The sequence below is a fragment of the Lepisosteus platostomus genome, chromosome 6, assembly GCF_059453375.1.
Source record: "Lepisosteus platostomus isolate fLepPlt1 chromosome 6, fLepPlt1.hap1, whole genome shotgun sequence".
Taxonomy (NCBI): domain Eukaryota; kingdom Metazoa; phylum Chordata; class Actinopteri; order Semionotiformes; family Lepisosteidae; genus Lepisosteus; species Lepisosteus platostomus.
In genome coordinates this window covers 31,829,609-31,842,527 of record NC_142616.1, presented here as the reverse complement: position 1 = coordinate 31,842,527, position 12,919 = coordinate 31,829,609, and the positions used below count along the sequence as shown (strand labels likewise).

Here is a 12,919-nt window from a genome sequence, read left to right as displayed (position 1 = left end):
TCGGTGTTAAGACATACCTCTCAAATACTGTAAATCAAGTTAAAAATATCTCAAGACCGATTCTGGTCGTAATGAAACCATGCAAGGGAGTTTTTATGTCCGTTGCAGTTCTTTTGCAACATGAATATAATTATATCGTTATTAATTTCTTGAGATACGCGATTCCATATTATATTCCCTTTTAATCAAATTCTAAAAGTATGCTTGTTGACTCCGGTATCACGTTAGTTAAAGACTTCGAAGCTTACAATGTTTAGGGAGAAATGGAATACCGGTGTGTATTTTTTTCTTTAAAGTACCGAGACCAGCCATATACTGTATGTTTATGTTAAGATTTCCCTTCAGTGGTAAAATTAGATATGAATATTCAATACTTAAACGGGCACAGTTAAGACATTAAATATACATGTACATATTGTATACAGTACAGTTTGCATACGGTAATATGTTTATGTTACGCGATTAAAAAATAAATAAATAAAACTGGAAGGTCCAGCACCACCATTATGTTTATATGGTTGTTTTTGTTGGTTGGTTGTTATTATGGTTATTAATAATTCGATCTATAGTTGTAATCTGAGCCTAAATAAAAAGAAAAAGCAAGTGATTAGGTTTATGAGCAATCTAATTACTTATTCGTTTAAAACGCTATATAAAATAAAGTTTATTATTAATTTGCTGGACAGAGCGGTGAACATTATTATGCATAAGACAAAGATAACGATCCTGATCAGTTTAGAAATCTGTGTACGCTGTAAGGTTTTTACTTCTTAAACTTTTAAAATACACGTTTTGAATGGAAAGAATCCTCTTCCTGGTATAGCACGCCAGCACGTCTTTTTTCTCCAATCAGAGGGGTGTCAGATGGTGTCAGCCAATCACCATTCTGCGTTGGGTAGCAACGGGTGACTGTTCTCAGGCGGAAGATGTAAACAGCTTAATGTTCGTGTTAAATATTTTTTTTTAATTAAAATTCATTCTATACAGCAATCGCATATTTGGGTACCGTTTCATAAAACTTTCATGCTTAAAATGTTTAGGGAGAAATGGAAGACTGGTGTGTATTTTTTCTTTAAACTACCAAGACCAGCCATACACAGTACAGTTTACATACATACAGTAATGTTTTAAATTAATATCGTTTATGACCTTCAGATGCGTTATGCTCCTCTTCTTTTTATGCTCAGCTACTAAAATTTCCCTTTAGTGGTAAAATCCATATAAATATTCAAAACTAAGCGGATTAAAATGTGCACAGTAAAGACATTAAATGATTCAATCTTTGCACTACCAACCAATGCACCACGAGTGCCCCTGTCGGTCATTTTGGCCAGCCAATCACTTGCCCTGCGGTATGCTCCGGTGCCCCGCGGTGGCTTGTGGGTAGGTTACCGTACCGCGGGTTTTTACCGCGCATTTTGAATGGCTGCATCTGTAAAAGGCCTGTGAAAATGCCTTTGACCTCATGAGTCCTTAATACCTAATAATGTATCACAGGCACTGTTTAATAAAAACCTAAGAAAGGTTACAAACGCGAAGAGGTCATTCATCCCATTTCTCCTGTTTGGTGGGTTTTAGTTCATGTCCTCTTGTTTCTTGAAAGAAACCAGGGAGTCGGCTTAAACATCATAGCTGGGTAACTTGTTCCAGACTCTGAAGGTGTCATGTAGTTTGCATGTAAGCCCTGTGGTTCATGTCTCAGTGTTTATTCTGTAGAAGCTTAAATCTTATGTCTTTTGAACTAAAACCTAACGGGGGAGAAAAGTACTGTAGAGATTAAATTCAGTTTCGTGTGTTATCTGTTTAAGTATTAGTTCCCTCCATTTCAGGGAGCCCAACTGAGGAGATGGCGGAGCTGGTCATAACGCAGGAGATGCTGGAGGAGGAGAAGCAGCTGATGAAGGAAGGGGAGAAGAAGGAGCAGGAGATGCTGGCAAAGGTAATTCTCTGTTTCAGTGTTTCACACTGCTTCATGTTAGAGGAACAATGCTGCTACATGCAGTGTTAGAGTAGACATAAGTTTCTTTCCAAAGGACTGTAAGCTTTTTGCCAGCCAAGACTTAAAAAAAAGTGCTTCGTGAGCTACTGCCTTTTAAGTGCCTCACAATTACAGTGCTTTCTTGATTCATACTTGATTAAAGTAAGTTGTTTGTTCAAAAACATGCAGCTTGTGAAAATGGTGACGTGGACAAATGCGTGGGTTCATCTGTAGGTGATTGTACTTCCAAGCTGTAGACTGTGGTATCATTTTGTGGTTTCAGAATTATTTTTTGCTTGCAGGCTGGTACGTAGAGATTTATTGGGGGCAGAAGTTAAATGTTAACAGTGTATTAAAAAAATAATGTGCATGCACAAACTGAGAGCATGCCATTGAGCGTTCTACCTTATCACCTCTTAATCTGTGGTGTAATGGCAGCATACAATTAAGAGACATTTTCTTTGTTTTTTTTTCAAAATTAGTTATTTTAATTCAATTGAAGGTAATCATGAAATAAAACAGCTACTTTCAGCCTACTATGAAATGTAAGAAATGTGAGAGCAGTTGTAGCCTTTTATAGTGCTGCAGAGGAATTTGTTCCAGGCAGTCCTTAACATGCCAGGTTATGTACAGTATGTTTGAACAGCGTCCCATGCTGTGGGATGGGCAGCTGTCTGCTCTTTTGGTTCTTACTGGCACAGTACTCTGCACTTAAAGGAAGCTGCTGTAGAATAAGTTGTCATCTGCAAGTTTATTCCGGTTGCACTTTGATGAAATATTAGGCCAGACGTAGTGATGGACCAGAGCAGGGTTTTTAAAGAAAGAGAGGTTGATTACTTCAATAACTGGGTGGGTTGTGTTTTGTTATTTTCGAATCTGTGGAGATTTATGAATTTATGCTTTTATGGGTATTTTATGAAGATCAATTCTGCAACTGGTGCTTTTTGTATGCTTGTGTATAACATACTGTACTGTGTAAAGATGCATTGCCCTTGTGCCCTAGGTTCCATTAAAATGGGTTCAAGAAATTTGTCCATTGTACTTTTGTCTTTGTATGCATTAGTGCGCATTAGAAAAGTGTATGTATAGCATCGTAGTAAAGAACTGGTGTTTCTCTGATGTTTAGTGAGTAAAAACATTTTTTAGCATCTTTTCTTCACTATATGAAATAATTATATTAACGGACTATGGTGGGCCTGTTGCAGTTCAGCATATATTTCCGCCTCGTTCATGTTCTCCCGGTACAGCTTCTGATAGCAGAGGCAAAGCATGTTTACTTTTATGACCAGTGTCTTTCATTGAAAAGAAAACTCCTGAAGCACTGGCTGCCCTTATAGGTAGGTTTGTCAAAATGGATCTTTTTTTGTTTTTGAAAATGTTGTCTTGCAAGTTCTGAATTTTCATTTGAATGAAATCTTTTATTGCTTTTACAGGCCCGGGAGTCTTGGGAGAGAGAATCAAAAGAGATGCGCTACAAGCGGCTGCAGCACTTACTGGAGAAGAGTAACATCTACTCCAAATTCCTCCTCACAAAAATGGAGCAACAGCAGCAAGAGGTAGGTGGACACTTAACACTAACTGGAAGAGAGTGGCTGTATGAACCCATATGTGCCCCGTCAGGCTGTCCTGTGATCGACTTCAAGTACATGAGTAGGTCAGTTATTTTGTGCTGTTCCCACCTATTTTTTGTAGCCTTAAAGTTTAATGCAAAAGTTTCTTTATTGCCAAAGCTTGAAATACAGTTGGATCAAGGAGACACACTCTGGCGTATTACTCGTGGACAGGTGGCTCTCGACTCTTGATTAAACTGAGCGCGGCTGAACATTTTGACGTGCCGCGTAGTCGTGAAGGAACTGGGTCTGTCCAGGTGGCTGAAGCCAGAATCTGTAATTAACGTGACTGTCAGATCCCAGTGCTGCGATGGCACGGACAGCGGTTTGTTTCCGTTTCCTGCTCCGGGAGAGCCAGCTGAGAGAACCGGGGAAAGGGCTTGCACACAGGCAGCGGCGTGGCGATGCAGAGGGCTGGGGGAAAGAGGCAGAGCACGGCGCAGGCACACACAGCCTGGGGTTCGTGGTCAGAAACTAGCCAGGCTCAAAGCACAGTAGGGAAGCACCACGCTGATGGCCGGGAGAGGAGGTCAAGAACAAGGCAAAGGTCGAATATACAAGAATATACTGGGGCCCTGAGCCATGGCGGAGCTGTCCTTACAGTTTCTGCACCACCTGACACAGGCGTGGATGGAATAGCTGACAGGTGATCCTGCCGGAACACACTTCTTCACCAGAATTCTTAGTGACGGAATTCTTTTTGATATTAACTCTAGGAAAAAAGACGAAAAGAAAAGCTGGAGAAGAAAGCGGCAGCTGTTCAAAACAAACAAAAGGTGAGTACTCCTAGGTGTCAGATAGCACTCTGTGTTAAGGGAACAGGCTAAAAAAACTCACCAGTGGAAGACGAGTGATGAATGGGTCAATAAGGTATATGCAAATTGTGATGGTCTTCATGTCTGTGGAAAGAGTTTTCTCTCTCTCAAAGCACTTAGCAGAAAAAGTCATCCACATTTGTTACTTCAGATAAAAAATTTAAAATGGCAAAAAACTGTACTGTAGTGAGTGATGGTTGTTGCTGAAGTCTTGTCTTTTTCAACAGGGAAAGGAGGTGAAGAAAGGGGATAAGGGATCTGAGACAGGTATGAGCATGTACATTTTAACCGGTTTATTTTACAAAACAAATGTTGTAAAGATCAAAACCTTGTTCACATTTTGTTTATTTTTCAGGAATATTTTAGAAATTCATTGTCAGCGTTCGTATGCCAAAATATTACATTTTTTATCAGTCTGTTTGAAACCACTCTTTTTCAGTTGAGAGAAAGAAACGAGGCCGAGAGGAAGACTATAAAATTTCAGACATCATGACAAAGGAGGTGATAATTGCTTTAATTCCAAAAGTCCAGATTATTTTTATTAGCTGTGTTAAGGGTTTTTGATAACTTTTATTTCTCTTTTAAAGGATATTTTGTCAAAGGCCAAAAAACCCAGGATGGAAATGGAGGTAATTGTCATGACCAGAACTATTCTCTCTGCTTCTTTTTAAATGATTATTGTTCAGTTTTCTTTAACTGTGGACTCGACACGGAGATGTTTAGCTGCAGGAAGCCGTGGTGAATGGGGAAGTCAGCCTTTTGTAATAAAATGACCAGCATAATAATGCATGAGTCCCCTTCAGAAATAATCAGATGTATAAAAGTTTCTTCTTTTGCCTTTATAACATATCATTTACATTAATAAGGGTCTAACTGAATTCTGTGTAATTTCTTCTTGGAATGTTGCTGACTGTAAGCAAGTAAAGAACAACTTCAGCCTTTATTCATTAGTAAAATCTATCCAGTTTAAGAAAACGAGTCAGATTAATGAAAGAAGGGCAAGCTGCTGGTCTCTTTGGCTTCTTAAGTTGCCTGGCAATGTCATGTTAACAGGAGGAGGAGATCTCTCTGAGGAAGAAGCTGGAGGCCGAGGATATTGAGAAGATCAGCGATTCAAATTCAGATATCAAGGGCCGCCTGTCCCAGACCGTGCGCCACAACGCCCAGCACATGCTTGACCCAGTGAGGAACGTCAATGGGCAGCCTGTGCCCTACCAGCAGCCAAAGATCTTCACTGGTGGCATCATGAGGTGGTACCAAGTGGAGGGCATGGAGTGGCTCCGGGTGAGTGGCCTGAGCCCTTTCTCTCTCCGCTCGTCCAAGCTGACAGCGGGTTAGTCTCAACATTAATGAGGAAGTGCTGTTTAGGTCAAAATTTCCACTGCTTTAAGTGCCTTTACAGTTTTTCTTGATTCATGTTAAAGATTAATTGAATGCTTTAAAGCTTTAGGGGAGTTTAAAGAAAATGGCACTGTTTCAAGCACAAACTGCTTCCTATAAACTGCGTTTAATGAATGGAAATGACGTCTTTCTAAGAGATTAAGTTTCTCATACTGTTAACACTTTATCTGTTATTTGTGAGGTATTTTATTGGTAGGATCTGAAATGTAATCTCCTTTTAACACCTTGTGATGTGAAGAGCTTCTTGTGTAATGATACTGGCTCAGTAATGGAAAGGCATTAGCGGTATGTGCTCTTCTCTTGTTTGATTAATTAAACCTGTCTGCCCCAGCACTACTGTAAATCACTCTTCCGTGTAAGAGCCTTGTGGGTTTTGTGTGCGCAGATGCTGTGGGAGAATGGGATTAATGGCATCCTGGCTGACGAGATGGGGCTGGGAAAGACGGTGCAGTGCATCGCGACCGTCGCCTTGATGGTGGAGAGGGGGGTCCCTGGCCCTTACTTGGTGGTGGGGCCTCTTTCCACCTTGCCCAACTGGGTCGCAGAGTTCAAGCGCTTCACCCCTGAGGTAGGCAGTTGTCTTCACTGCACTAGGACCACTCGCAATGGCAGGGTGCAGTCAGATGGCTGTTAGGACGTGAGTGGTATGCTCAGAGATCCTAGAAAAAGTGCCTCCAGATAACAAAGGTATTCTTAAGGTGCAGTTCACCTGGAGACAGGAGATAGCTTTCTCTTGCACCTACCACAATAAACTAAGATTATGCAAACCTTCTGATTTTCAGTTCTGATCTGCTTAAGTTAGTAAAATGAAGCTTCACTCCAGTAAACTAAAAAAAATCTTTCACAGTCTTTTGTATTGGAATAATTGTGCTCTCCATTTTCTGGGTATAGCTTTTTATTGGTTTTTGTTTTTCTGTGTTTTTGTGAACATCAAGCAGTGAGTGAAAATTCTGGTGTTACTTGGAACTAGACATAACTTTAAGCGGAGAACCTGGATGTGTGTTATTTCAGATCACAGTTTTGCTTTACCATGGGGAGCAGAAAGCAAGACGTGAGCTCATTAAGAAGATTCACCGGCACCATGGCTCACTCCAGATGCACCCTGTTGTTATTACATCTTATGAAATTGCTATGAGAGACCGGAGGTTCCTACAGGTATGGTAACTGCTGTGCTCTGTTTGAAAGCGATTTCTAATACTTTCTTGTTATTTTGTGTGTGCGTGTGAGGTAAAGGCTTAGTCATCAGGTCCTGCTCAGGCATGGCATAGATGGTGGTGGTGCAGTCGTGGGTTACTTGTGCAAAAAACATTTGTTCAGGTGGGTAGCTGCGTCGGCATGCGTAGGCTGCAAAGGAACAAGTAAAGGTTTATTCCAGGCTGATAAGAGAATCAAAGAATTTTCTTTTCTTCGCTGTTCAGCATGGAATAAACCTTTACTTGTTCCAAAAAACATTTGGCCTACTTTTGCTTTCTCCTGCAGAGATTACTTATCACCCCATTTATTGATCTTTGATGGGGACATCTCTTTAGAATTACAGATTAGACTAAGCTGGATACAGGAATATGACATTATCTTTTTCTGGAAGAAGTGTATGAAACAAGTTTTACATTTGAAAGCATTTGAGTGTCATGAACTCTCATCTGTCAGGAATGTATTTTAAAGGGTGATTGACTCTGGCATGGGGGCATGATTCATGCTCTCTCTAAAGTGGTGCTCAGGCTTATGATTATTCTGCTTTGGGTGGACATCTCACAAAAAATAATTGTAGACTTTTAGATTAAAAAAAATAAGTTTTTCTATATCTTTTCTGATTGTAGCACTGCTACTGGAAGTACCTTATAGTTGACGAAGGGCACAGAATCAAGAATATGAACTGCCGTCTGGTTCAAGAGCTGAAAATGTTTCACTCTGAGAACAAGCTGCTTCTGACTGGGACCCCGCTGCAGAACAACCTGGCAGAGCTCTGGTCTCTGCTCAACTTCCTACTGCCCGATGTCTTTGATGACCTGAAAAGGTAGGGAAGGGTCTTACCTTATCCTCTCGCATAAAAGCAACAGGGTTATCTTAGACAAGCAAGTTATGTTATTGTAAGGTATAATTCTTACTGTAATGCAGTATTCTGGGGAAATCACAGGATAGTAACAGTGATGTGATCTACGTGCCCATTTAAAGTTTGCAAAACCTACTTTAATCATTATACAAAACCACAGTGTATCTCTTCATTCAGAAACATCAATTATTCATTTAACTTGAAACATCTTTCATTCGTTCTTCAGAACCAAGGGATTTTGCAGACTGTATTCCATACATGTTAATTAAATTCATTATACCAAGTTGGCATCAATTTACCATCTACTAAAAACATAAGTGAGCTGTTTATAACAGTAGAACCTTCAAATAGGTATTTTATGAATGCCTGTTAGTAATTCTTGCAAAGGCATTCATAAAATACCCTTTTGTTTGTTTCAAGGTCAAGCCTTAGAAATTGTGCATCCCCACTAGCATTTAGAAGTAAATAATAAATGACTGTTGTCGTTTCAAACTTGTCCTTTCTGTGTTGAAACAAATTGTGCATTGCATGTTCTTGAGTCTCCTTCAAGCTCTGGTGAAAATGGGCTTAAGTTATAATTGCATAACACAGCAAGCCTGCCCATCCTATTGTGACTTAAATTTGATTGATTTTGGATTTTTTACAGTTTTGAGTCCTGGTTTGATATAACAAGCTTTACTTCTGATGTGGAGAATATTGTTGCCAAAGAACAAGAGCAGAATGTTTTACATATGCTTCATCAGGTAATGTTTTTTAATTGGAAATATCTGCTTCATATGTCAATGCGGTGATGAAATGCATGTCTTCTATTTTGGCTTGACTTGGAGTTGTAGTTTAGTTTGATGGCTGTTCATCTTCCTTTTCAGATCTTGACACCCTTTTTGCTGAGGAGGTTGAAGACAGATGTTGCTCTGGAAGTGCCTCCGAAGAGAGAAGTGGTGGTCTACGCTCCCCTGACTTCCAAGCAGGAGTCATTCTACACCGCCATTGTTAACAAGACCATAGCAAAGATTCTGGGACAGCAGCAGGTATGGACACAGGCCTTTTCACCCAGCAGTCTGGGCCTCTCCCGACCTCTGCCTTATATGGTTCCAAATGCAACTGTGGTGCTTCAGACTGTTCACACCAGACAGAATGCTGGGTGTTGTGTACAGAGGCTCTTGTTTCTAAATGAGAAATGATCAGGTTGACGGCCTCCAGTTGGAGTGCTAGGACACCTGCCATAGCCGGAATGAGAACTTTCATCCTGCTGCACCTGAAGCTTGTACCCTTGACTCTGTCTTGACAGGAGGCCCCCCCCGTGCAGCTCACTCCATCCGGCAGGCCAAGGCGCAAGAGCACGCGTGCTGTGGACTACAGGGAATTTAACGACAAATCGATTGATGACCTGGAGAAGCTTATATTCAGATTGAAGAAGGAGGAGGAGGAACAGAGGTAATTTTTAAAACTTTTTCTCTTCTTAAAGAAGTGTAATGGAAATTGTATGACTTGTAGAGTGCTTTGCAGCCTGAAGATCACTAAAACACTTTACAGATAGAAGGGTGCACATTTCATCTGCTCTTAAAGTGCTGCACCCTATGGGGTGGTATTTTGGGCCTGCAGCTTTGTGTCTGCTGCACTGAACCTGCAGCTGTGAAAATCATGTTTTTATCTTGTGCTGTATATAAAGGCACTACATTTCGATGAATAGAAACATCAACTTTTGGTACATCTGATAGGGTCATCTTTATATAACAGCCACCAAGTTGATCATTTCAAAATTGTCTTTTACCCTGTTCTTGCAATCATGTGTTTTTTTAGTTCCAATTCATTATTTAATTAAAACGCATGTTCAAGTTCAAGTTTATTGTCATTACACTCATATACATGGTATATGGTATAACGAAATGCTATTTAGCTAGCTCTCGGACATAAGTAGTACAAAGAGAAAAAAAAACACAACAACAACAATACAATTGTGTAGCAAAAGAAAGACAGAGACAACAGGCAGTGTGCAAAAAACAACAAAAGACGATGTGCAAAAAAAAACAACAACATGCAATGTGCAACAAACAACAACAGACAATGTGCAAAACAACAAAAAGGTAACAGGTTATGTGCAAAAATATGCATCAACAGAATAAAATAAAGGGCTAGAAATTATGGGGAGTGAGCTTATGACATGTATGGTAGAGGTAGATTTTCAATGTGTGTTTGGGTTTTTGGTAAGAAAGAAAGAAGGCACTGTGAGGTTCAGATCATAGGTGAGAGGTGAGGTGAGAGTGAGAGAGGCTGGGAATTTAACAGTTTGATAGTGCAGGGGTAAAAACTGTCTCTGAGTCTGGTAGTCCGGGCCCGAATGCTCCGGTACCGTTTTCCAGATGGTAGCAGATCATAAAGTCTGTAGCTGGGGTGTGTGGGGTCTTTGATTATGCTTAGAGCTTTCCTCAAGCACTGTCTGTCGTAAATGTCCTGGATAGATGGGAGGGTAACCCCAGTGATGGACTGGGCAGTTTTCACCACCCGCTGTAGGGCTTTGTGGTCAGCAGCACTGCAGTTGCCATACCACACTGTGATGCAGCCTGTCAGTGTGCTTTCTGTAGTGCATCTGTAAAGGGTAGTGAGGATCTGGGGACATATCTTGGCTTTCTTCAACCGTCTTAGGAAGTACAGGCGCTGTTGCGCTTTCTTGAACAGACAGGTGGTGTTGAGAGATCTGTGAGGTCCTCGGTGATATGGACACCAAGGAATTTAAAGTTACTGACCCTTTCCACTTCAGTCCCGTTGATGTGGATAGGGGCATGTCCGGTTTGCAGTTTCCTGAAATCAATGATCAGCTCCTTGGTTTTGCTGGTGTTGAGGTTGTTGTCATCACACCATGTTGTAAGGAGATTGACCTCCTCCCTGTAGGCCCTCTCATCATTGTCTGTTATGTTAACATTGTCTGCATGTTAATTTGAGATGCATTTTAAAGATATCTATGTGATAAGAAAAAATGCTGTAAAATAAAGTACATAGATTTCTTTCCTTCACGTTTAGGCTCAAGTTTATTATCTGAAAAGGCATAGGTATCTGTAGGAATCTGGGAAATGTGTATAAAGCTCTATTGAATAAACATTTCACCTAAGCGAAACTGTATTTTATATACATGTATTTTCATTTGTAGTACATATGTGTTGTCATTTTAGCCAAAAATGGTTTACATGCTCCTTATTGCAAGGTTCCTACACATTTTAAGATTCTTACATTTTAATTGCACCTACTGCTTTAATTTCGGCTACATTAGGTGTTAAATGTGGGCTAGTATAGGAACGTAACAACCATATATGAAGCTGCATTCTGAGTTCCAAGCCACTGACTTGCCAGACAACTTTTGGAGGGCAGTCCATTGGTAAGATGTGGAATTTGCATATACAGTTTAACGCCACATTGTACAAGCTTAATAAAACAAGCAACCTTTTCAATCACCAGTTATTAGTGGAATGGAGGGTTTGGCAAGTTAGATGAAATCCTCTAAATCTCCTTTACTGCTTCAACAGCAGGCCTGTGCTTGATGTGCAAATGCCTTTGGATGCAGAGATCAACCTCAAGTTGCAAAATGTCCTGATGGTTCTGAAGAGATGTTGTAATCACCCATACCTCATAGAATATCCACTGGACCCTGCCACTCAGGAATTTAAGGTATTTTATAATGCGGAATAGAAGGTTAGCGGCAAAGCTCTAATTGCTTTTAATTTAAGGTCTTGTCCAGACGTGTCTTGTCCAGTGTCTTAAGAGTGTTTTATTTTGTTTAGATTGATGAGCAGCTGGTTTCAACATCTGGCAAGTTTCTTGTACTGGATCGAATGCTCCCAGAACTGAAGAAACACGGTCACAAGGTAAACTTCAGGCTGAATGCCCTACTGCAGTAGTACTTGGCATTTGTGGTGAAAAGTATTCAGATTAGTTTCAAAATGCTGTACTTTCTGCTTTGAACCATTAAATCTGTCAGCTATTCCAGTCATAGTTCTTATACAAAATGAAGAATTAGCTACTGACTTTTAACTCATCTGTTGAAATTGATAGCAGTTGACAAGTTGAACCTACCAGGAAACAGGATAGACATTGACATATTTCATAATGAATATGTGCTTTTGCATTTGCAGGTGCTGATTTTTAGTCAGATGACTTCCATTTTAGATATCCTCATGGACTACTGTTATCTCAGAGGTTTCAGATACAGCCGTCTTGATGGATCGATGTCCTACGCAGATCGGGAGGAAAATGTAAGTTTCCCAAGGATTGTAGTGGGTCAGATTTTCACTGAACACCACAGAGCAAAAATTGTAGCCATGTGTTTGACTTACATACATGTAAGACTTGTATTCACCCTTGCTTTAGGAAAGCTAAATCTTGCCATTTTACTATTTTCTGACATATTAACATGACAAAATGAGACAATGTTTTCACTTGGCAGGATAAGCATTCAATGCTGAGTTTAAAACAGCATGTTTTTGTTTTAGAAACTCAAAAACATTTGATTTATATGGTGTATAAGACTTAGGATTTTACTTTTTTTAAAAAAAAACCTAAACTCGGGCTCTATCCTTGATCTTCACAGATAAACAAATTCAGCTCCGACTCTGAGGTCTTCCTGTTCTTGTTAAGCACACGTGCTGGTGGTTTGGGGATTAACCTGACTGCTGCTGATACAGTCATCATCTTTGACAGTGACTGGGTGAGTCTTGGAATTTTCAGTCTAATCCCTTAGAAACTTGTAGAAACTTGAAAGTCCTGCTAGTAGTAAAAGTCTATGAACTCTGAATCTGAGCTTCAGGGTGGATGGAGGGAAGATTTTCAGTAAGCAGCAACATTAGAACAGGGGATGGACACTGGCCAGATGTGACTAGCTGCTTATATTTCAGCACTTCTTACTTTTTTACATAAGCACAAAAATTCAGGGTGTAAAGGGTCAAGTAATAAAGAAAATAAATTTGCCTTTGCACGTGTGTCTCTTGTCCGTTCAGTTCAGCTATTATTGTAGGGAATCACTACAATGGCTTTGGGCTGGTGGTGTTTTCATTTGGAGAAAACCCTGCAGGATTTT

At 40.2% G+C, this 12,919-nt stretch overlaps 1 protein-coding gene across 5 annotated transcripts in view; it reads left to right on the top strand.

Moving 5' to 3' along the window:
• Positions 1-12,919, top strand: part of hells (helicase, lymphoid specific) — a 41,311-nt gene that overhangs the window by 25,123 nt on the left and 3,269 nt on the right. For all 5 annotated transcript variants that reach the window (XM_088635424.1, XM_088635428.1, XM_088635427.1 and 2 more), the window contains 17 exons: positions 1,830-1,939; positions 3,412-3,534; positions 4,305-4,364; positions 4,631-4,670; positions 4,843-4,904; positions 4,991-5,032; positions 5,457-5,687; positions 6,190-6,372; positions 6,816-6,959; positions 7,622-7,818; positions 8,501-8,597; positions 8,721-8,882; positions 9,143-9,288; positions 11,373-11,514; positions 11,628-11,711; positions 11,979-12,098; positions 12,434-12,550. In XM_088635424.1, the coding sequence (XP_088491550.1) occupies positions 1,830-1,939; positions 3,412-3,534; positions 4,305-4,364; positions 4,631-4,670; positions 4,843-4,904; positions 4,991-5,032; positions 5,457-5,687; positions 6,190-6,372; positions 6,816-6,959; positions 7,622-7,818; positions 8,501-8,597; positions 8,721-8,882; positions 9,143-9,288; positions 11,373-11,514; positions 11,628-11,711; positions 11,979-12,098; positions 12,434-12,550 (2,060 nt within the window). The remainder of the gene's footprint in view (positions 1-1,829; positions 1,940-3,411; positions 3,535-4,304; positions 4,365-4,630; positions 4,671-4,842; positions 4,905-4,990; positions 5,033-5,456; positions 5,688-6,189; positions 6,373-6,815; positions 6,960-7,621; positions 7,819-8,500; positions 8,598-8,720; positions 8,883-9,142; positions 9,289-11,372; positions 11,515-11,627; positions 11,712-11,978; positions 12,099-12,433; positions 12,551-12,919) is intronic.